Source organism: Populus alba, chromosome 1 (genome assembly GCF_005239225.2).
Source record: "Populus alba chromosome 1, ASM523922v2, whole genome shotgun sequence".
NCBI lineage: Eukaryota > Viridiplantae > Streptophyta > Magnoliopsida > Malpighiales > Salicaceae > Populus > Populus alba.
Genome location: NC_133284.1, coordinates 3,365,197 through 3,388,916, shown reverse-complemented (window position 1 = coordinate 3,388,916; position 23,720 = coordinate 3,365,197). Strand labels below are relative to the sequence as shown.

Here is a 23,720-nt window from a genome sequence, read left to right as displayed (position 1 = left end):
CGTGGTTGCGTGGAAAGGAGATAGAGTCCTGTCGTTCCTCTGAAGGTGGTGCCATGATACGATGAAAATGATGATGGCTTTTATGAAATTCTGGTTTCCTTTGAGAACTGTGAATGTTCATTCATGGTTTTACTGTACTTTCCAGTCTATTTAACTATGAAGGGTAATTCCAGCAGATGCGGTTTCATTTGGATGCCCCTTAATTCTTAACCTTTCCACCATTTCCAATCTCTCTCTCTGTATCAAAGCAGTTGATGTTATCCACAGGCAGTTGACAAACTATGGAGTTCATCTTTTTGAGTTGGTAATGAAGAGATGTTGAGGATGAAAGTTGGCCCAGAATTCAATTATTTTTCTTAGCATGATTTTGAGCATATATTCTAATCAATATGCTAAGCTATGTAATCTGCGATCGCGTCCACTCTGTCAACCGACACAATACAATAGTAACAGTGACCAGTTTAGTTCATGTCTTTCACTCTTCCTCTGCAGTAACTAACCACAGAGCAGCCCTTTTGTCTTGAAAAACCGTTTTTCCTGTTCAATTTCTTTATAAAATCTGGTTTTCTAAGATTGTGTTTTTTTCCTTAAGAAAAGAAATTTGCTTTGGAAATCTAAATGAAAAACATGTTTTCTTTCGTACAAAAATGTTTTCTGCATATTAACAGCAGACCCGATGAGTCCAGCATACAGCGCAGTAAACATGACAGCATTATTTGTGGCAAGATGTTGGGTTTTGATGAAATCCAAGGAGCAACAAATCCTTCTCAGCTCAGCAACCGACAACAGCAAGTAATTTATGGAGAGATGTTGGAGCCTACAAAATCCCAGAAGCAACAAAAGAAACTTCAGCAGCAACAAACTCTCCTCAGATTAGCAACCAACAGGACAACAACGTCTTCTGTGGAGAGATGTTGGAGGATTATGAAATTTCAGGAACAAATAATTCTGTCCAAGATTGTGATTCAACATGAAGAAAAAGTGAAAGTGTTGGGACATATGAGCAGATCATGGATGCAATTTATTGCAGATTCCAATAAGCCAGGAACAAAATTATTTCTCACTGTAATATCAAACACTGTAAATCAGCAATCACAGAGCCAAAAGTAGTCGCCCCTTTCCCATTGCTCTCTTTGTCTAGTCTATCTCTCTGCCCCGAAGCTCACCGTCCTCCATGGCTGGTATACGCTCTCTATCCTCTGTCTGGTATACAAATCTTAGTCATATGAGGAGATCGTTTACCGTGAGTTGCATGATCATTTCAATCTAACTCCTTTTGTTCTTGTTTCTATGTTTTGATTATCTTTTTCCCTGTGGATAATTAAAGTAATATATGATGTCAAGAAAATATAAAGCATTGCCCTGACTTAGCCTATTTCAGTCAGAGATTATAATCATATGCTTGCTACAATATGCGCTGGATCTTACAGGTGTTTATTAACCTTCAAGACTTCATTTTTTCTCGTTTTTGTACAAAATCCGGGTCTCTATTTGAATTCTTTTTTTTTTTTTTTGTCTAGTTTAGGTTGAAAATTTGACGGGGTTCTGACTGAGGCAATAAATGATATTAATTTAATTGTTTTTTTTAAATAAAATAATATTATTGTAAATGACTCCGATTAACCCGTCCAATTCAGGCTTATTAACTTGGGTTCTGACTGAGGCAATCAAATTTGAATTAAAAAAGAAAAAGAAAAAGAGAGGTGATGAAGAGCGTTGGATGGAGTGGGACACCTATAAACCCTACTAGACCCGGCCCATGATAATCCAGCTAAGCACTCCACATGCGCAGAGCTATGCTAATCCCGCCTCTTCTTTTCTGTCTGTCCCATTGAAAGATCGAAGATGGCCGCCGCGAGGAACTTCATTTCTTTGTTGCAAAGACGATGTATACAGACATCTGCTGCTTCACTTTTTTCTAATTCTTCTCCACTATCCACTAACTCTTCTTCTTCTTTATCTTCATCATCATCATTTACAGTTCAGTTCCTCGTCAATTCATGCGGGCTTCCTTTAAAATCCGCTCTTTCAGTTTCTAAAAAGTTCCAAATCCATGAAAAGGAACTCCAAAAGTCCCTTTCTGTACTTGAGTTCTTGAAAGCTCAAGGCTTTAACGAGACCCAGATAGGCAGATTGATCGAAAAGTGGCCCCGTGTCCTCCTCTGCAGAGTAGAAAGCACCCTCAAGCTCAAGTTCGATTTCCTCACTCAGAACGGTTTTGTGGGTCAGATTCTGCCTCAGCTTATCGTCTTAGTTCCGGCGATTTTGAATAGGAAGGTAGATTCTTGTATTAAGCCATGCTTTGAGTTTTTAAAGTCCTTTCTTGACAACAACGAGAAACTTTTAGCAGCTATTAAGCGTTATCCGTGGTATTTTACCTTTAATTTCAATTATGCTCTGAAACCAAATACTGTGTTCTTGATAAAAGAGGGAGTGCCTCATGATAGGGTTGCGAAACTGATTTTGATGTATCCGAGAGCTTTACAGATGAAACCTGATAGGATGGTCCGTGTAGTGAATTCTGTTAAGAATCTGGGCCTTGAACCAAAGGCTCCTGTGTTTGTACATGCTCTTAGAGTGATGATAGGAATGAGTGAATCCACTTGGAAGAGGAAAATTGAGTATATGAAGAGTTTGGGTTGGACTGAAGATGAGGCTTTGCTGACCTTTAAACGAAATCCAGATATACTGGCATGCTCGGAGGACAAAATCGGGAGGGCCATGGATTTCTTTGTGAATACTGTGAGATTAGGATCACAAACTGTAGTTGCAAATCCAGTTTTACTTCAGTACTCAATTGATAAAAGAGTTCGTCCGAGGTATAATGTTTTGAAGGTTTTGGAGTCAAAGAATCTGATTGAAGTGAACCAGAGGGTTTTTTGGTTGCTAACAACAAGAAGTGAGATGAAATTCCGGGAAAATTATGTTGCAAAGTATGCAGATAAAGTACCAGGCTTATTGGAGATATATCGCGGTACTGTGGAAGTAAAAAAGATAGATACTTGATGCCAATCGAGTGAGTTTTTACTTCACTTCTGCAATGCACCAAATGGTGGTCTAATTTCCTTTAGACGTAGTTTTGATCTGCTAACCAATTTACATTCCTAAATTTATTGTTATAACATGTTGATTTTGCATGTATATCATTTTGGATAGTGGTTTCTTTAAGTTAATCTCGTGGTGGTTTCTTTTTGTTTTTTTCTTTCTTCTGCTGCTTCTTTCGGGTTTTTTTTTTCTCTCTGTTACCGGACAAGTAAAGATTTGAGGAGAAGTCAAGATAAGAAAGAAGAAACAGAAGTTGGGAAGAAGCAGGAGCTGAAGAGGAGAGGAGAAAATTAGAGGAATGGAACAAAAGTTTGTATAAAATAACGAAAACTAAACCTAATAAAGAACCCAAATAAAATCCAATAACGCTTGGATGTGTTAAATCTCTCAACTAAAGAGTGACGTGTTGGGTTATTATCCATCATCCCTGTACATATGCTGAGAGGGTCTAGTGTCCCCACCACATTCTCTCTTTGCCCTTGGATCTTCTTTAGGCCTTTTTTGTCACTTGTTGCTTAATGTTTGAACTTCGAACTTTGATGATGAACTGAACTCTGTTTTCCAGGCTTGAAAAGCTCTGCAGGTTATACCTTAATTATTTCATTCTGAATTGGTAATGTGATTTTGTATAATACATGGCCATCGCTATTGCTAAGATTGTTTTCTCAGCAGAGTCAACTTTCCACCATGAGATGTGTCCTTCAAGATTATGGTTTTTTTTACTACTTTTTTTATTTAAACCGAGCTAAAAATGCATTGATAACCTCGATTGCATTTGGAAATTTCCAATTTTAGATTTATTTTTATTTAGAATGGAATGTGATTAAGATGCTGAGATTTCAATGTTGGCCCATTCAAGCACCACTCACTGTTTTTCAAGTGTAGAAAAGAGAATCCAGAGTGAAATGGATTTCTTATGCATGTGATTAACACCAGAAGCTGTAATTCGAAATCCACTGCGGGTCTTCGATGTTCATTTAATAAAAGAATTGGTGCAAGTTACAATGCTTTGATGGTTTTGGATTCAACGGGGCAAGAAGGTTGTGTGGTTTCTAAGAACTAGGACTTCCTTGTGAATTATGCCACTAAATACGCTGATGAAGTCCCGGAGTTTTTGCAGATTTGTGGCAGTTAGATTTGATGGCAAAGAAGTTTTACTTCTGCAATGCTAATAATATAATAGTTTAATTTGATGTAGAAATTTTTTGTATTATTTTAATTTTTTGCGTGCTCCTAAACAATAAATTGTAGTGAGCTCGTCTTTATATATCCTTTCATAGATTTTTAAAATCAAGTCTAGTGAACTAGTTAAAATTTAAAATTCAGAATTTAGACTTAATTGGTTCTGAAAACTATGATTTTATGTCTTTTTGATTTTAACTCTTTTTTTTTTTATCAAAAATATTTATAAAACAAGTTAAAATCTTGATAAACTTATTTGTAATCTTAAACAATTTAAAAATTCAAAATTAACCTTAATTTAAAAAATTTTATACTAAAATCAATTATTTAAATAGTAAAAATTAGTATCAACCAAGATTCCCTCAATACCAACAATAATCAACTTCTTTTTTTCTAGTCTCTCAAATCATGAACTACAAAGTATGGAAAATGAAGTGTGAGATCAAAAATAAATTTTAAAAAAGGATTGAAATTATATTAATTAGAACGTAGAGGGATGAAAGTTAATTTTTCGAGCTAATTTTAAAAAAGACACCTAGTTTCTCTATTTTTTGTAGTCATAGTCCCCTAATTTTAATCCTACCCTTCATCAACTAATTGAAAGCAAATGGTAATTTATTTAGCCAAAAAAGGATCAAATCAAAGAAAAAAAATTTAAGCACTAAAAAAAAAAAGCATATTAACGGTGATTTGTGAGAGGATGCAAGTATAATGTTTTGATCACTGAACCGGGCTCACAAACGGCCCGATTCATGGTGGGTGTTGAGTTGGCCCCATGGAATAGACATCTAAAAAGAGCACCTGTCATTTCCTCTGCAACATCAACCACTTTGCTTTTGTTTTTGCTTCCAACAAAAGCCCTACTCTCGTCTCTGTCTGCCTTTGCTGTCTGTCTATTTTTGCCCAGCTCCTCTCTAAACTGTGAATCTCTCATGATTACTATCTTCTAGGAAAGAGAAGAATTTGCCTTCAAAATGCCTAACCACGTACCCCTCAGAAGCCTACTCCTGCTCTCTCTGATTCAAAAACGTTTCTTGAAAACATCTGCATCACCGTCATCATTTAAGGTTCAATACCTCATCGATTCATGCGGGCTTCCTTCACAGTTGGCCCTTTCAACTTACCAGAAGCTCCAACTCGACAAGAAGAACCTCCCAAATGCTTATTCTGTGCTTCAGTACTTGAAAGCTCATGACTTTAGCAACACCCACATTTCCAAACTAATCGACAAGTATCCCCGAGTCCTTCAAGCCAGAGTGGAAAGCAATCTAATACCCAAATTCGACTTCTTCACTGAAAATGGGTTTGTGGGTCAGCTTCTGCCTCAGCTTATTCTATCAAATCCGTCTGTTTTGAGAAGAGCTTTAGATTCTCAAATAAAACCATGTTTTGAGTTATTGAACTCACTTCTTGGCTGTAAGGAGAACCTTGTAGTGGCTCTTAAGCGTGCTTCTTGGCTGTTGACGGTGAATTTTAAGGTTGTTATTCAACCAAATGTTGATTTGTTGATTAAAGAGGGATTGCCTCGTGATAGGGTTGCAAAGCTAATTCTCTGGCAACCAAGAGCTGTACTACAAAAGATGGACAGGATGGTTTATGCATTACATGCTCTTAAGAGTATGGGCCTTGATGTAGAGGATAATATCTTTATACATGCTCTTCGCGTGAGGATACAGTTGCCTGAAACGACTTGGAAGAAGAAAATTGAAGGGATGAAGAGTTTGCAGTGGAGTGAAGAGGAGATTTTGGGGGCTTTTAAGCGGTACCCCCCAATATTAACATTGTCAGAGAAGAAAATCAGGAGTTCAATGGATTTCTTTATCAATACAATGGAGCTGGAGAGACAAAACATAATTGCCTGTCCCCTTTTTCTTGGCTATTCAATTGATAAAAGGGTTCGTCCAAGGTATAATGTTATAAAGGTTTTGAAGTCGAAGAAGCTGATGAGTAGAGACAAGAAGATGACTACTTTGCTAACAATAAACGAGAAGAATTTCTTGACAAATTATGTCAGCAGGTATGTAGATGTAGTCCCTGGTTTATTGGAGCTGTACATGGGTAATGGTAAGACAAAAAAGAAAGATAGTTGATGGCATACATGTAAGTTCACTTGTGCAATACAAAGTGTACATAATTGCCTAAATTGCTTCTTTGCTTCTGACCTGTAGCTAGTTTTTGCTTTTCCACTTTATATCACTCAATATTTGTTTGAATTCTTTGATCAATTTCTTATCATTTTGCAGATTTGATTCTTATCATGCAATGAGAAGTCAGATTGCATCTACAATGCACAACATAATAGCTATCTAATTTAATTTATGTTTCTAAACTTATTTTTCTAACACAATGAGTTTGGTGGTTCATCATTTCTCTCAGTACATTCTTAGAGGTGTCTCATGTTGATGGTGCTTCTTTTTCTTCGTTCTCTCTTTTTATCATGTCTTCTATTAGCCTTTTACCCGTTATAAAGTTTGAACTCCCTTCTTTGATGCGAGAACTTAAAAGGTGTTAATATTAACTCTATTGTGTCATTCTTAAAGTATGATGTATTCAATTATGTAATTCACGTGCATACCAAATGGCATGAAACGGGATGAAGTAAACCTGAAGATGTACCTCCAATTGATGCTCTTGGTAATAGTGAAAATAGAGCATTGGTGTAATAAATATTGAGTTCATTCATCTCTCCTCAAAACGAATACAAATCAACATTCAAGGAGTAAATCCCAGCTAATATTTTCACTTGTCTTCACAAAGTGGAACTTGCAAAAACTGGTGATTTACTGGGCTGCTGTTCTGATATCGTGTGGTTGTGTGTTTAGATGCATACATATGTATCTATGTTCTTGTATGTTCATGCAAAGTATTATGCTTGTCAAAGATGTTTGTTGTTCCATCTTTGCTAAGGAGCTATATGTGGGTTCGGAAAACAATTCTTGAAGTGAAGAGCTCCTACATTAATTTTGTTGTGTATCCACAAACATCACAAACTAGATGATTCGAAGATGGGAGATAACATGTATAAAATCATATGTAGTTCGGTATTCCCCAATCAAGTGCATTTGTTTGTGCAGTTAATAGATGAGAAGTGATCCTTATTCCTTATTGCGACTTAGGTTTTTAAGCCACGTATAAGCTTGTAAAAGCTGCATATGATAACTGCAGAAGAGGAACCCCCGTAGTAGTTCAGAATATGCCCATGGCTACATTTAGATCTAGTTCAGTATTCCCCGATCATTTGCGTTTTGATGTGCAATTAACAGACGATAAGTGATCCTAGCTGTTGCATAGAGTTATAAACCCCGTATATATAAATCTTAGTAAATGCTAGATGGTGAACGCAGAAGAGGAAACACCATAGTAGTTTAATGAGTGGTACAGATTGCTTATTCCATGTTATTAGTTCCTGAATCGAGACCTTTTTCTCAAATTAGATGCTATGTCTAGCATAATGACTAAAACTCATTAGTTAGTCGTGCCTCTATTATACATTTATAAGTTCATATTGCCTATAGAAGAAATTACATACTTCTAGTCCTTGTTCACTCTTGAGGTTTGGGTGAGTGTTCTGTAGTTTGTCTCATTCTCTTCGACTCTAGAACTGACAATGTAGCTTTGATTGACTGCTAGCCTTTTGGATTTTCTTTTTCCTTTAAGTGGTTTGCTGAGAAAATGGCTTGCTGAGGACTTCTATAAAAGAAAGTTTCTCTTTTCACAGTTTCCTGCTATTTTAGGTTTGATTATTTTTGTTGGCTGTCTGGTTTGATGGGCAGCAAGTAGGCATTCTATATTGACTTGTCCTCTAATGCTCCACCCATTTCTACAGCCCCTCCCCCTCTCTGCTGCTACGCATCCATGAAGCAGTTTACTTAACCTGTCAACTTTATAACTTTCTTTGTTGAACGAGAGAAGGTACTCGGATGCAGCTACTTATTGCTGGGAAATAATTCATGATTTTGATGGCATGGATTTACTCCTACACCATCAGTTATATGTTGAAAGTTGGCATTTTATCAGAAAAAGAAATGGAGAAATATGATGGATAAGGTGGATTAAAGCTAAAAAGCCCAAGGAAAAATAAAATAAAAGCTCAAGGAAGCTAACTGACCTATTGAACTGTACTGTTCTAAAAAAGTAAATAGCTACATTTACTGGTACGTAAATACTAGCCTGTACAGATTACTCAGTTATCACTGATAACTTAGAAATATTGAACCAAAGATTCTTATTTCCTAAATTCAACCATCATGTAGCTGACATATTAAATTCTGCAACCTTTTGAAAACACAAGGAACAATTGCGAGAAAAGGTTCTGTATCTATAAAGCTGGACATGAAAAATGAAAGCTCTTCACTAAAAGTTGCATTCCAGACTTGTTCACTGATAAAATACAACTGAAAACACCATGGAAATCACAAGATAACAAAATTTGAAAAAGATACTTGTCTTGAAAACCCACAGCCGGGAAAGCCACAATAACTGTCTCTATCACATGACGTTTTGGATTGTCTCCATGACAACATTTTAGATAAGGCACCGATCAAGCGGTCAGATCCATGATAGCAGAAACTATGTCTCCGTCTGCAGCCTTCAGAGCTTTGACAGCCTTTGATCTGGAGACTCCCGCCTGGGTCATCACTAATTCAATATCCTTAGGCTCAACGCCGGTTTCATCTACCTCTTCATCATCCTGAGTCACGGCTGAAGTCTCAGGTTTTGAAATCACATGGCTGAGATCAGGTGCCTTGAACTGCTCTGCTGCCTGAGTTTGTAGTTGGGAGCTCAAGTCCTCGATCTTCGCCTCCCCAAAGATCACATATGTGTCAGATGTTGGGCTCTTGAAAACATCAGGTTTGGAGATAACAAACAAGATCTGGTTTAAGTGGGTACCCAAGTTAGGTGTTAGCAGACAAGAAAAATACATCAAAGCTGAGTTTTTTCAAAAAGCAAGCAATATGAATAATCAAAATAAAATGAAAAGCTTACATTCTTGCTCTTTTTTACTGTAACCCGACTAACACCAGGGATAGGTTTCATTCCAAGCTTCAACATAGCTTTACGACTCTTCTTTTCACTTCTGCTTTGTTTTGATCTACCACTTGCATCTCCATCTTGTTGTCCTGTGGGGGGGGGGGGGGGGGAGGAAGAAAATCATTAGAGCAAATATCCAAAGAACAAACTAAGAAATAACTTGTAGGATTGTTCTCACACTTACTTAATACTCTTTGCAAGATTAAATTATTGATAGGAAAATAAAAATGAAATAAGAGAGCTATCTACAAGCCATTTCATCCCAAAGCAGGATAATTTAGATTATAATGTCATTCTGTGAAAGACACTATCATAATCACATAGATCACGGTTCACTGAGAAAATGAATGCCATAATGCCCCATAAATTGCAATCATGAGAAAATGAATGCCATAATGCTAGATGCCCAATAAATTGCAATCAACGAAGAGAGGCAAACCATTTTAGGGATTCATGTGGAATACAAATCCACAAAAAATGTGTCACTGATTATGCATATCACAGATTTAAATTTACAATCCAAGGTCATTCATTGTATGTACCGGTCAGATCATTTTTCAAAACCAAACCCGAGGACAGTAATCTATCTTTATTTTTCTTTCAGATACTTGAATTCAGAATTTAGTGTCCATATCGAGTATGTGAAACACATATAAAAAAGGCCTTGTGGATGCATGTGCAACTGCCTTGAATGTTGAAATATCTCCTCTTCCCTTTTTGTTTTTAGGTGAATAACAAAGACAAACAAAAGGTACCACCCATGAAAATCAACTAAACATATATTAATACCAGCCAACAAAGTTGAAGAATGGAAATCAATTGAGAACTTATATAACCTCTAAATCACTCTTAACAGCAATAGAAGCTAAGGAAAGTCTCATCATTTCCTTTTCCTTACCAAGAGGAATGTGTTACATCAGATTTCAACATTACCAGTTGTAAAAATACGTGGATAAAAAATGTGTTAGTTGTGCAAATCCAACAAATGCAAGTAAAACTCACACCATAGATATTGATTAAAAAAAAAAGAAACTGGGTATATAAAGCAACGAAATAAGGTCAATGATATTTCAAACATTGAGAGTCTACCTTCAGCTTCATCTTCATCCTTGTCATCATCTTCGTCGTCGTCTTCCTCATCATCCTCTTCATCCTCAACCTCGGGCTTATCAGCCTTCACAACAAAAGGGGCAGTTTTCAGATACTTTCCACATTTATAATAAGCATAGCATAAATCAAATAAAAAACGCCATCAATTCTCAATCAATCACAAAATTTTCAACAAGTTACATTCCATATGAATGGATCTATTCACATAAAACTTCCACAAGATAAGATCACTAAAGAAACCTAATCAAATACTCATTTATCATACACAAATTCATACCCAATTTACCATATCCAACAAAAGTTCTTAAAAAAACCATCAATACTTAAACCCGAAATAAGAACCATGAAATAAAACATAAAAACTGCACATACCCTAGAAAAGCCATCATCTACATAAAGTAATAAAGAGCAATACTTGATTAATTCAGATATAGCACAAACATAATGACCCTAAACAACAAACAAAAAGATAAAAAGAACAAAAATCGATTAAAGACTTACTAATAAATCATCAGTAGAACCTCAGAAATGATAGAAATACGTCGAAAGGAAAGAACTTTAGATCTCTCTATATCTATATAACTATACACATCTAAAAAAAAATTATAGCGAGAGAGTTACTTCGAGAATCTTCTGAAATTCGAGCTGGGCAGCAAGGAGTTCTTCTTGAGTCTGGGCAGTCATGGTTTCTTACTTAATTTTTTGCGAGAGAAAGAGAGAATCAAAGTGTGTGTTCAGTTTGCACAGAAAAAACCCTAAAACCCCATTGTTTTGGTGAAGAGGGATTTTATAGCGAGGGAGAGAATTTGGGCTCATTTGGGCTATGTTAGCCCTACTATGATTGTGGGCTTTGTGTGCCTTTGTTTTTTTTTTTTAAAACTTCTTAATATTTGGAAGACCCTAGAGAAGGGCTAGCAAAAATCAGTAAATTTGTTAGAACAATGTGTATCATAGCTATGGAACCTCTGGGTTAGGGCATTATATGATTATAAAACCCGGTTACTAGATGAATTTTTTTTTATTAATTTTTTTTTAATTTTTATTAAAAAAATCCCTTGGTTTTATTTTTATTGTTGGATTTGAATAATATTTGCTGGATTATCCAAATCACAATCACTAGGGTTTAATTACATTAGCATCAAAATTAATTCAGATTAAACTCATCCCGTATCAAGTTTTGAATCATGAATCTGTAAAATCAAGCTGTCATGTTAGACAGAACGAGAATGATTTATATCAACAACGATCAAGTATTATATTGGAAATTTAATAAAATTAATACTATGGAGGATTCTTCTATGATGAACTATTTTTAGGAAATCTTATTCATTAAATGAGTGGGTTCCAATAAGGATTCCACCCTCCAATAGTTGAAAAAACTTTTCAAATGTGATTTTGGAAAAAAAATTCAATTAAATTAAATATTTTCAAAGTAAAACCTAGGAAAGTTTTTTTTTTTTTTGAGAAATTTTACGATATTCATATAATAACTAGTGATATCTATTAATTATTCTTCTAAATTCATTTTAAAAGAGATAAAACCTAGATAGAGATATTCTTCCACCTCAATTTTTTGTAGATCTCTCTTTTTTTTAAAAATGAACTATGCTGCCAGTTATTTTCGTGCACCATAATTTTTTTTCCATAATAATCAATAGTTTTTATTAGTTTTTTATGCAATTTTAACTCTCATGCCTTCTATTGGAAGAATTTTGTTTTTGTTAAATTCCCTACAGAGCAATGTCATTATTTGGGGGCAAAACACAATCAGATATAGATGAATAGACTTGATTGGAATTCTTTTTCTAAAACTCGACGGGCCTTTTTATAAGCTTGTCCCCCCTTTCTTTTTTATCGGTGGAAAGATTAATTGTTGTTCATATGAGTGGTCTATTAGGCCATCAATTATCGTTTTCAAATTTGACAGAGCCGACCCTCCGGTCCATGATCCATGATCCATGACTCGGGTCTTGTCCGGTGAAAAATATATTTTCTTCCGGCATGCACTGACATGCCTGCAGTTTTTGGCACCTCGGACATCATCACATATCATATGACCAAAGCTACCATTCTGGCTTTTGGAATGCATTGCTTAACAAAGATACACAACCAATGCACACACTAAGCAAAGGATTGCATGCCTTTCAGTCTGCATTGTGACTAACAGCTTAGGTTTCCAGTAAATCACAACGAAAAAGATAATCGAGAAAAGGACTTCAAATATTTCACTATCACTTGAAACTTTTGCAGCAGCTACCTCAGGCAACCGGAAGAAATGGAACTATATATACTAACACGATGGTCATACCCCAAAAAAGCAGCCCTGTACTGGGATAAACATGTTAATTAGATTCCTGCAACTGTTGTGCTAAGAGTAGGCCTTTGTTAACTACTAGCTGTCGTAGTTAAGCTATGCAAGTCTCTGACGAACAAGACAATCAAAAGGCAGGATCGACTTTTTCTATTTGCCAGTACATTGATGTTAGAAAGTCTACTTGTATGAAGAAATTTCACTAACCACCACCTCCTGACCATCCATCCTCACCAGCAGGGTGTGAGGAACTCTTTCTAGAACCAGCGCCCCATCCAGTATTCCCAGACGCAGAATTAGTATTAAACCCTCCAAGATTTCCACCGCTGCTGCTCTCAGTACCCCAAAAATTATTCCCTCCCTCTTTGTTACTACCCATCCAATCACTACCATTTGGAGGACCACTTCCAGGGATCCCTTGACAATCATCACCGCTTCCACCCCAATTGCGACCACCAGCATTCACAGGATGCCTACTGCCACCCCAACTGGAACTGCTAGCATCTCCACCAGCATTGTTTCCCCAACTGCTAGCATTTCCACTGGTATTGTTGCCCCAACTGTAGCTAGAGCGAGCACCTGAATTTCCACCACTATCATCCCAGTAAGAGGTATTGTTTCCAGAGTCACTTCCATTGCGGTTGTTACCACCCCTTCCATTACCAAAGCCACCTCTGTTCCCGTTTCCACGAACACAATCAGGCCGAGGTAACCCACTAGGATGTCCACGTCCCCGACCACTACCATGACCACCTATGCCACCATCATCTCTAGTACAATCTTTTTTGCCTGTTAGCCATGAGGTAAAAAAGCCACAACTAAAAATCAGTGAACGCTTCCAACAAGAAGAAAATTGCTCAGAAATGTGCATGCATTCCCATGCATAGATAGGTCCTGGTTGCCCATATCCTTAAGAAAGTAATTAACAATGCCCAGAATATCTGCACTTGACTCATACACTTCAACTAGAAGTTAAATACATCCTAGAAATGGAACTTCATAAGAAAAACGATCTGTATCCTGTTCATTTCAAAGAATAAAAATACTTGTAACCTGGCTTTGTGAGGTAAAACCATTATTTCTAACTTCAGGAAAAAATTAATTCAATAACAGAAGAGAAGTCACGAAAGAAAACCAGCAGAGAGCTTTCTATTCAATTGTTCTAGAATTATAGTAACAGATCCATCCTGAAATTTCCCAAACACAGAAAATAAAATTAAATATAAACCTTTCAAGCAATTCTTCAAAACTGCAAAATGATTCCTCGCATTAGTGAGGATATTGCAGCTTAATTTATCTACATGCACCCACATCCATAAAGAATAGATAAAATAAGCTAGAATTCTACTTCTATGATGGCTTATCACATGACCAATTGAAAAACAAATTCGTATACACATACATCTCAAATCTTCTTAATAACAGAATTCATGTAGGATCGTGTATTTCACATAGTTGAACTGGGTTTATTTTTTGATAGATCCTAATGAACAGAGTTTGTTCAGCAATCTTATTTTGAAAAAATTCAACTGATTCAAACCTTTTCTACTGAAATCTTTGAACAATAATGTCCCTAAAGCTTTCAAGTGTAAGACAGGCATTTACAAACCTGAAATATATACCACCAATAATTATCAATCCCTATAAAAGTTTCAGAAAGCATGTACATAGATATTCCTCTGATGAGAAAAGATGTCAATTCCTCGGTGCCTTGACTTGACTTAGAGTCAACATTCAAAACTTATAATTGTACCACATCTACATCTACACAAAGGAGATACCAGGTTACTATTTGTACTTTATGCCGAGGATTAAATCCTGTCAGTGAAAGTCACAAAAACCATTTGGAAAATTAAATTCCATAAGCATATTTAAGCATCTTGTCTACAGAAAATCTTGTAAGTAGCATATTTAAGCATATTTCCTGTCTCTTAGCGGGAAAAGATTGATATAAGAGGAATACTAATTCTAAAGTATGATGTCACAATCTTGTGGCAACATGATATGGAAAAATTATTTCAGTTGAAAACGAGATTGTTTTACCTGCAGAGACAAGTGTTGACAGTTCGTCTTTGCTTGAGTTTAGCTGGCCTTTCCAACCACCTTCATTACCGCACTCTGTGGATGCTCTAGCAGAAGAACCAGTAATGGGTCTTGTCATCTGTGCTGGCTGATGCTTTAGATCATCAATATGTTTCTGGAAATATGCAACGAGCTGCTCAACCTTCCTGAATGTCTGCTTCCTAAATTTGAATCCCTTAGGATGCAGACCTATATACTCATGATGTAGATTTGTTCTTATGTAAAACAAGATGAAAGTTCCAGGATGCTTGTACGAAACGCCAAAGCAGTAAGGTATCCTCATTGGATAATCTGATTTCTCAGATTTTAAGAGCTCATCAACCTCTGCTTTTGAGCCCTGCTTAAATTTATGGAAACTTAGAATTGCTTTCAGGTGGGTCACCAATGGGTCAACATATTGACTAATAACCTAGATTCAAAAACAAGGGAATCAGCAGTATCAGCATCAACGATTTACTGGCTTGAAAAATCAGCCAAAACAATCGCTCTCCAGGACTGTGACTGTCTTGTTAGTAACCAATGTTAAAAAATACAAGACATTCAAATATTGTTAATCATGCTAATAAAAATACTGCTCCAATTATCTTAATTTATTGCATGTCTTTATTTATCTACTGTATCGTGCATGGTTTCAACACATTGATGATTCACCATACACCAAGAAACTATTTTCAGTGTTCTAAAAGCATTGAAACTGATAAGGTCACAACTATGTTTTGCAAGGAAACTAACTCACATGTCTCAGTAGCTTACTGTTGATACAAATGATTAAACATCACTGGCAGAAACTTAAATGCATTTTACAATTACAAATCAGTCCTCTATTACTCAACATATTTGATACAGCCTGTTTGATACATAAAGAATGCTCTAAACCTGACAACAGTTTTCTAACCATACCATTAATTTTCTAGCATGAGAACAGATTACAGATGCACATAACTGTACAAGAAACCGTGCATGCAAGCCTTTCAAGATAAATGGGTAGAAATACCAACCTCTTCTAAATCCTTATAAATGTCATCTCCAATCTTTAATGTTTTCCCAAGATCAAGCATGCTTGAGAAGTCTTTGAGGTTCTTCCCATCTTCGATTATGTCTTTGTGAACATAAAGTCCATTAAAGACTTTCACAGTTAGAGTCAAATAATGCGGTCCCCTTGAACTTGGATGAAAAACACGCTCACCAACATCCTTGTCTGCCAGGAACTGCTCAACAAAGTGTTGATGAAATCCCTTATCAGTATATGAAAATTCCAGAACCAAAAGTTTTAAATTCTAATGATAATGTCACTAAATTAATAATGAGGACATGACACATCAAAATAACACACCTCCACTGCCTGATTCTGCGTCATATTTTCATAATGAGGATGAATAATCATCCTTGAAATGAAATGTTTATTTTTGAGGTCTTCCTTGCAGGCTATCTCCTGATGACTTACTAAACTGCTCTGACCTCCACAATAATAAGGTTCAAGCTCATGCAAGTTCTGGTCTCTAGAACTCTTCAGTTCACTTTCTTTACAAGTTAAAAGCACCTGGTGTCTGCTCTTGTCAATTTGTTTTATCTTACAGGTAAGAATATCACCTTCTCGTAGCCTCTTTGTCAAGGAATAATCAGCAGCCTCATCTGAATAATCATCCTTCGTGATCATGCCAATCAAGCCAGAGTCAAGTGCACAAAATGCTCGTTGTGACAGAACCCTGCAAACAATAGCCTGTAAAATTCTTCCTTCAGCAAATGCATACTCATTTTTGCCAGATATCAAACAGAATTCCTCATCCTGAGTAGGTTCTTCGTATGGACGGCGAGGGTCAAGAAATCCATGCAAAAGTTCAGTTTTAATGTCATAAAGAGTCAGTTTCTTATTTTCTCCTCGCTCTATTTCATAATTATCAGCGTAAGCATTAATATCAAAATCTTTCAGCAGCTGTGGATTGTTCTTAACATGTTTTAAGGGATGCGCCTCAGCAACATCATCGTAGACATCCTTAACCAATTTCTCTGCAAGACCATATGATTCAGGATGAATTCTTGTTCCATCCAACATATCATATTCACATCCAAAAGAGAGAATCTCCCCACAACAGACACGCAGAAAGCCAACTGCATTAAAGAAAATTTTCTTTTCTGTCAATCCACAAATTGCCAACTCTTTTCGATTATTAATTATTTTACCAGCAGCCAACTCCCTCTGTAGAAAGGCTGCCTTCCGAGACCCAAGCCCAGATACAAACTGAAGAGGAGCAGAGAGCCAGTCTTGGCTTACAGCAGCATTTATGTCCACACCAACCTGATTGGTAATATCCACCATCAGCATTTCAATCATCCCATACTTCTCTTCAGGTGTTAGAAAGTGGTCTAAGGAAGTAAGCTTCCAAGAAACAATCTCTTTCTGGACACCACACAGTGTAGCAATCATAGCCAATGGATTTTGCAGGTACCGCCCCAGAGCCACAGCTCTTTTGACAATGCCTTAAAACATCAGACGAGATAAAATAGTAAGTAAAAACATTACAAAAATAGTAAAATAGAAGAAAAAATTAACAGGAACACACAATACCTTCTTGTCCAGGCAAATGACGCAATGAAACTTCTGATTTTTCATAAAGCTGGGGCAAGGTTTCATCTCCATAAATAACAGCAATCCCATTTAGCACCTGGTCAGCATCTATAGAACTTTCCTCTATCTTCAAAACAATCTGGTTTAACAAACAAGATTTATTAAAGCAAATCATCATTGCCCCGGCTAAATGGACAGAGTGAAAAGAACAACTGCAAACAAACTTGGAAGAAATATTTAAAGCAATCCCAAGAAACATTATGCAGATTTTAAATAGGAACCAAGAAGTGCATGAAAAATATGGATTGCTACTGGTGAGAGCTAAGAGATTTAAGACAAAAAAGAGCACGTATCAGCCATCAGGTATGGTAGGTGCCTTTAACCACATGATGTTTTTCCCTGCTGCATCATAAGGTAGAATAGATAAATTTCTATATGAGGCTGCAGTTACTTTCTACATGTTAGCATGATATTAAGGAGGAGTAGATGAATTTTTATATGAAACTACAGTTACTTTCTAGATGTTAGCATGATTCCTTTCAAGGAAGTAAAGGTTGTGGACTGGGAAAAAGTAAGTGGAAACAATAATTGAAAACAGATTTTCATAAAAGCATCTTTAAACATAAAACATTAAAAAATTAACCTCTCCCCTCTCTAAATTGCTCCATTTGCTTCAGTGCTTCCACACCTTTTTAATTTTTTGACACAATGATACTTCTTACAATGAGAGAGTGAGGGACCGTTTAAACCAACAGAACCAGAAACTGGAAAACAGTTACTTCTAGAATTTGAAGCAGCTACATTCTATTGTCATCGTCAAATAAGACGAGGAGTATATGGATAAAACCTTTGAAGTCTCTCACCAACCTTATCACAGTACGAGTCTCATCAAAAACTGACATCCAGATCATAATCTTTTACATAATATAACTGGTTATTAACCTATAATACACTCTTGCTAATCACCACAAGCAATAGGAAACACTTCAATATGAAGTATCCTGAACTCAACTCTCACTAAATTCACTCTTGAAATAGTACAAAACTTTGTGATGCCCAGGCGTGATTCTACTCCCCAGCACAACTATTGATATAAAGATATGACAATTTCAAACACTTAAAGACAAGAGGCTTCAAAAATAAAGATATAAAAACCCTAGCCTCGACATGCATTATGTTACCGTGCCAGCAAAAATCTAGAGAGTAAGTGAAGTTTAACTTTTTTAACAAAAAAATCTGCATTAAAAGTCTCAGTTTTTATCACACCTGCTCCAAGCAAAGGTGGTCCATCATTTCGGTTCAGGAAAAGATACATTTAAAGGCCATGATGTAAAACATTGTATATGACCAGGAATAGGTAATGCAGGACAGACTCAAATGTAAAATAAGGCGTCTGGGGCAGGAGCATATACCTCTTTGATATCATCCTTCAACCGTGGACAGGATGCATTTGCTGCACCGAGGACAATAACATCTGGCTGATGACTTATAATAAACTTATGGACACGTAGCTGATCATATTTCTTCCGTTGTAGGCCAGTAACATTCTGAGACCGCAGACTAATGGATCCAGATTGCAACACATCAAGCAATTGCCCACATGAATCTAACATTACAAACGTAGTTGGTGGCTTTCCAGGACCCCAGCAGCAAGCCATGACCCTTGGTCCAGTACCTTCCTCCAGGCCAGCAACATTCCGCTTGTGCAGATATGGGGCAACAGATGCTCTGTTCCATAACTGCTCTCCATATTCCATAAGCACCAAACATTTTGCTCTTGTTTTCAACAAGACACGAGTTTCCTTCTCTAATGAAGGAAGGAGACAATTTGAAAAAACATCCTTAAGTATTAACTTTCGTTGTTCATCCCAGAGTTGGGTATACCCATCATCACCTCCCGCAAGATAAATTTTGTGAGAGTAACTAATCAACTTATTCAGAGAATCTTCAGGCAATTTTATGGTTACTTCAAGGAGCTTCTCTTCTTCAGCTTTCTGAATAAGAAGCCACTGTGCATCCTGAAATTTATCAAGGGGCTTATCTCGTAGCCACTTAACAGATGAAAACTGATGGCAAAAATCAATCTCCTTGGCTCCTTTGGGAGTTGGTCTGGTTGAGACTAGAGCTTCATCAATAAAAAAACCCCGGGCATGTTTCCTGACAGAAGGCTCACAGCTAATCTCCAGGGCAGCCTAAAGCAACGCGAAAATTTATCAAACACCTCACCAAGCAGGCTTTAAGCAGAATCATATACAACATAATAAAAGCATACTATGTGCCGGGCTCCTTTAAGCACTGCTTCTGGAGTTTCTAAACTTGCACACATAAACTTTGAAGCTATCACCTCGGGAGATTCATTAAGATCCTCCCAAAAATCCATTCCCTACAAACAGAACAAAAGCACCCATAACATATAGTGAAAGAAAAAGTGTAAGATAAAGCACAATTAGTCTTTTAGCGACCATTTAACTCACAACTTTATCATTCTCCTGAGTCCAAAGGAAGCTTACCATTTTCTCTTGACGGAGATGCAGGCAGAATTGCTTGGAGCTGCAGACAAACTTTACTGCAAGCTCCCACAAACCAGCCTTAATGTAGTCACTGTATGCTGACCTCCTCTCTCGTCTCTTAAATTTTCCTTCCATGACCTCTTCAGTTGGAGGAAAATGCAAGCTAAACTTCATACTGACATCATCAATATCCTTCTCTGTATCAGCCAGCATCAGAGACTTCATGATTGTGTCAAAGTGCAGATTGATCAAAGAAAGTCTTGCCATGTCATCAATATTATTGCATTCCTCTTCATAACGCTTCTTATAGGATTCTTCAAGCATGCTCTTTCTTTTCTGGAGAAGCGACCACTTTCTGTCCAGTTCATTGATGGCCCAGAGAATCTGCAAATCATGATGCAATTTCACTACACACAATAATTTCAGTCTATGTTTGTTCAGCTCCCATATTCAGAAGGCTTAATTCTTTTTCCCCCTTGGTCTGGTCAATTCTATTCTACTTGGGTCTAGCAACCAATAATGCATTTAGCAACTCCATCAAAACAACTATCTATACAGAAAAGGTGTGTGTGTCTGTGTTGGGGAACAAAGGGTTACGTGGAAATAGAAAATACCTTATGCCACTTCAGTCTAGGTTTTCCCTCTGTGTCATTGCTACATTCGTTTTGTATACCATCTTCCCCCAGATCTTCCAACATACTAAGGCATTTCTCTTTTCGATACATAGCAATAAATGGAATCTAGAAACCAAAACAGCAATAAATTGTAGAAATGCAGTTCAAAACATGTAAAGATATGTTATACATTTATGTCTTACTTACATCATACTTTTCCAAATCATGCATTTCCAAGAACCTCACTATATCTTCCTTGTTAATCTTCTTAAGCAGACCTACTCCATTTCCTTCCTGAGCTTTTTTGTTACACAACAATGGATACATGTCTGTGATAAGCTGATTAAGTATCCAAGAACTCTCCTCTTGTCTTCTTGTTTCGCCAACTAAAGCAGTCCAAGTGATTTCCTCTGACATCTATAGAAAACAAAATCGATGCAAAGTTTAGTCTCGTCACCTCGAATGACCAAGTTAAAATGTTAACCATCAATGTTATTAACAACACAAAACCACCTGCATCCTCTCAGGTAAATCAGTCTTCTTCACATGATCATCCCTCTCAGCCATAAAATGATCCGGATCAAAGTTGTCATAATCATCTGGCTTGACAACCTTAACCAGAACTTGACGCTTAAGGAGTTCATCAGCATCACCAAATACGTAGCCAGCTTCCTCTAGGGAAGAAGAAGAAGCTGCTGTTACTAGCCTTGATTTCTTTTCTTTCAGCTCCCACAACCTAAAATAAAAGTCAACAATAGTTCACAGAATTTAAAATGAAAATTCAAAAACAAAAATCTATCAATTAATCAAATAAACATAGAGCAAACTTCAAGCATCTCATGAAAGAAAACATGTGATTCAAGAAACTGGTGGTGGGCATAATATACCTCACGGGGGCCCTTTTCTCGTATCTTTCATCATCGTCTACAATAAAATCTGTCATGTCATTTATGTCATCATCATACATAGCTTCCTTTTCTTCAGCACTATCATCGTATAATGATACTAAAAACAGGAAAATGTATTTCGTGAGAAATCAATTAAAACCAACAGTCATTAAAAATAAGAGGCATAAAAAAAAACTGAAATTACCAATAGAAATTTTTTTTTAAAAAAGTAGGATTTTAATAAATCAAACACAATAAATATTTGACCAAGGTAAGTGCATTAGTTCAATAAAAAAATTCAATACATGATAGATTTTCTCAAGCTATTGAACTAACAAATAAATACCAGTATCTTAAGTGAGGTTGATTACCATCATCATCAGACAATCCAGAGTCTTTTCCCAGAGCACGGCCCTTGGCCTTTTTGAGCCGTTTAAATTTTTTATTTCCCTGGGGAATATTTGCATCAAACCATATGAAAAACATTCAAACATTATAAGTGAAATGCAAAATCAAACCATTTGACAAGAGAAAAATGCATCTTTAAAGAGGATAATTAAAATTCACATTTCTCAAGGACACGGTGAAATGGGAAAAAATAAAGGAGACTAGGCACTCACAACTCTCTTTGCTTGGAACAGGCCTGGCTTTTGATTTTCTCGGAGCAACTCAAGATCATCATCATCAAGGACAAGATTCTTTGAAGATTTCCTAAGGAACACAAAAGTTCAAAACGAGTAAAAAATAAAACATTTACTTTAAAACGCTGCTACAAAATAAAAGGAGGGGGAATAAATTCACTTCTTCCTCATTTTCTTCTTCATTTGCTCATCTTTCCCATCACAGTCGCCTTCCACTTCTTCCTCGTTATAATCCACTATAAACCCATCAGTCTCAAACTTATCCAAACCATATTCTGCATGTCCACGACAAGTAATTTCCGATTATCAGTACACAAGGCAAAAACTAGAACAGCACGATAGTGATTATCCAAAACCACCACAACAGCAGAAAAAAGACCGTTTTCAAAGACAGCTCTATTAATTTCCAACAGCACAGTTTCATCTCAGAAATTGCATCAAGAATAAAAAATACAAACACCATTTTTATTATCACAGCAACTCAATCTGCTTCCATAACAGATGTGATGATAAAGTTATTAAAAAATATATACCAATAACCAACATTACTTGATATTGATGGCCAAATGGTAAAAGGCGCTGGGTCTACAACTACAAGGATGAAATATGTTCAGCAAACCCCAACATGCAGAAACCACAATACAGCAACGAACATAAATAGGGCAATGATATTGCCATCATCTCACAGCAGCTTCTTATTTTAAACAAAAAGCAGAAACCACTGTGTCATTGTGCTACTGTAGAAAGCAGGAAGTTGCAGACTAACATGAAAACGAAAGCCTTCTGTAAATCAGACCAAAAGAAACATTACAAAATAAAATAAATTATAGGCAATCATCTCCTGGGACACCGAGATAAAGCCTAGGCTAAAAGAGAATGAAATATCCCTTTGGCTCTAAACAAATATCTTTCAACTATTAAATAAACAAAAGGAAATACAATACACAAGTTGTCGAAAACCTAACCAAATAAAAAAAAACCTATCAATGAAAAGCCATTTCGAAATAAAATGTCACAAAAAGAGATTTTGAAGAAGAAGAAGAAGAGTCACTTTAAAAACAGAGAGTTCTATCATCAAAAATCATTTCGGGTTACAAAACACGGTGAAAGTTGAAGAAAAAGGCGTCATCTTTTTCACTTGTAAGAACCCAGAAAAGAAAAACGAGAAGAAATACAAAACTCAAAGGAAAGCCACTCCCTTTTCAAAGAGAAAACACAAAGCTGAAACCTTTTAGAAAGTTAACAACAGACAAAACCTACCATCATCGTCTACACTAAAATTCTGGGCCCTTTTCTCCTTAACTGCCACTTCTGCCTCTGCAAACCAAAACCAAAAACAAACTCAAACAAGCCATTAATCATTTTCAAAAAGAAGAGAGAAATGAGAGAAAAGAACGTGAACCTTCATCATCTTCATCGACTAAAGTGAAGGGCAATTTTCTCAATTTTCTCTTTGCCTTCTTCATTGAGTTATCTAACGCTAAAACCACCCAAACGGGTTTTCTTTCTTTCAATAGCCTTTACAGTGGCAGCAGAGGACAGCATGGAAGGGAGAGCACCACAATGCAGCACGGCATAGGAAGAACCTGCGTTTGTCCTTTTGGCAGTGAGTTTTAATCTGCGTTTGTGTTTGCTGAAATTTTAAATTTTTTTTTATTAAAATTAAATTTGATTGTATTTTTTGAATTGTTTTGATGTATTGATATTAAAAATAATTTTTAAAAAATATTATTAATATTTA

The 23,720-nt window shown here is 36.4% G+C and overlaps 4 protein-coding genes across 10 annotated transcripts; 2 read left to right on the top strand and 2 right to left on the bottom strand.

Annotated features, from left to right (window-relative positions):
• Positions 1–1,521: 1,521 nt before the first annotated feature.
• Positions 1,522–3,198, top strand: LOC118053939 (uncharacterized). Its single transcript, XM_035065346.2, has one exon. It carries the CDS (start codon positions 1,846–1,848, stop codon positions 3,004–3,006), a length of 1,161 nt encoding a protein of 386 aa, XP_034921237.1. The 5' UTR covers positions 1,522–1,845; the 3' UTR covers positions 3,007–3,198.
• A 2,003-nt stretch (positions 3,199–5,201) lies between these two features.
• On the top strand, positions 5,202–6,317 carry LOC118053989 (transcription termination factor MTERF8, chloroplastic). Its single transcript, XM_035065418.1, has one exon. It carries the CDS (start codon positions 5,202–5,204, stop codon positions 6,315–6,317), a length of 1,116 nt encoding a protein of 371 aa, XP_034921309.1.
• Positions 6,318–8,560: 2,243 nt separating this feature from the next.
• Positions 8,561–11,147, bottom strand: LOC118053938 (nascent polypeptide-associated complex subunit alpha-like protein 1). The gene is made up of 4 exons (XM_035065345.2): positions 10,990–11,147; positions 10,348–10,432; positions 9,214–9,347; positions 8,561–9,100 (listed from the first exon to the last, which is right to left on the bottom strand). The coding sequence occupies exons 1-4, from the start codon at positions 11,050–11,052 to the stop codon at positions 8,768–8,770; spliced, it is 615 nt and encodes a 204-aa protein (XP_034921236.1). The 5' UTR covers positions 11,053–11,147; the 3' UTR covers positions 8,561–8,767.
• A 1,490-nt stretch (positions 11,148–12,637) lies between these two features.
• On the bottom strand, positions 12,638–23,573 carry LOC118053937 (transcription elongation factor SPT6 homolog). Of its 7 annotated transcripts, none has more exons than XM_035065341.2 (17): positions 23,382–23,573; positions 23,240–23,296; positions 22,140–22,254; positions 21,959–22,049; positions 21,710–21,788; positions 21,339–21,456; positions 20,965–21,187; positions 20,659–20,868; positions 20,452–20,577; positions 19,838–20,221; positions 19,600–19,710; positions 18,740–19,519; positions 17,328–17,466; positions 16,095–17,239; positions 15,760–15,969; positions 14,723–15,170; positions 12,638–13,468 (listed from the first exon to the last, which is right to left on the bottom strand). In XM_035065341.2, exons 1-17 carry the CDS (start codon positions 23,443–23,445, stop codon positions 12,882–12,884), a joined length of 4,887 nt encoding a protein of 1,628 aa, XP_034921232.1. In that variant the 5' UTR covers positions 23,446–23,573; the 3' UTR covers positions 12,638–12,881. The 7 variants fall into 7 exon arrangements, with proteins under 7 accessions (XP_034921232.1, XP_034921233.1, XP_073260369.1 ...); XM_035065342.2 differs by having other exon boundaries at positions 14,723–15,098; XM_073404268.1 differs by having other exon boundaries at positions 16,095–17,155; positions 17,457–17,466.
• Between the last annotated feature and the right edge of the window lie 147 nt (positions 23,574–23,720).

Bases quoted from the DNA above. Each gene is read 5' to 3' on its own strand.
- LOC118053937 (XM_035065341.2), bottom strand. From the start codon at position 23,445: ATGAAGAAGGCAAAGAGAAAATTGAGAAAATTGCCCTTCACTTTAGTC. The intron at 20,869-20,964 runs GTGGTTTTGTGT...TGTTTTCTATAG, and splicing joins ATTTACCTGAGAGGATGCAG to ATGTCAGAGGAAATCACTTG. The intron at 17,240-17,327 runs GTATTGTGTGTT...TGATGTTTTAAG, and splicing joins TCATTTGCCTGGACAAGAAG to GCATTGTCAAAAGAGCTGTG.
- LOC118053938 (XM_035065345.2), bottom strand. From the start codon at position 11,052: ATGACTGCCCAGACTCAAGAAGAACTCCTTGCTGCCCAGCTCGAATTT. The intron at 10,433-10,989 runs GTAACTCTCTCG...TTTGTTGTGAAG, and splicing joins AATTTCAGAAGATTCTCGAA to GCTGATAAGCCCGAGGTTGA. The intron at 9,101-9,213 runs GTAAGCTTTTCA...CACTTAAACCAG, and splicing joins CAGTAAAAAAGAGCAAGAAT to ATCTTGTTTGTTATCTCCAA.
- LOC118053989 (XM_035065418.1), top strand. From the start codon at position 5,202: ATGCCTAACCACGTACCCCTCAGAAGCCTACTCCTGCTCTCTCTGATT.
- LOC118053939 (XM_035065346.2), top strand. From the start codon at position 1,846: ATGGCCGCCGCGAGGAACTTCATTTCTTTGTTGCAAAGACGATGTATA.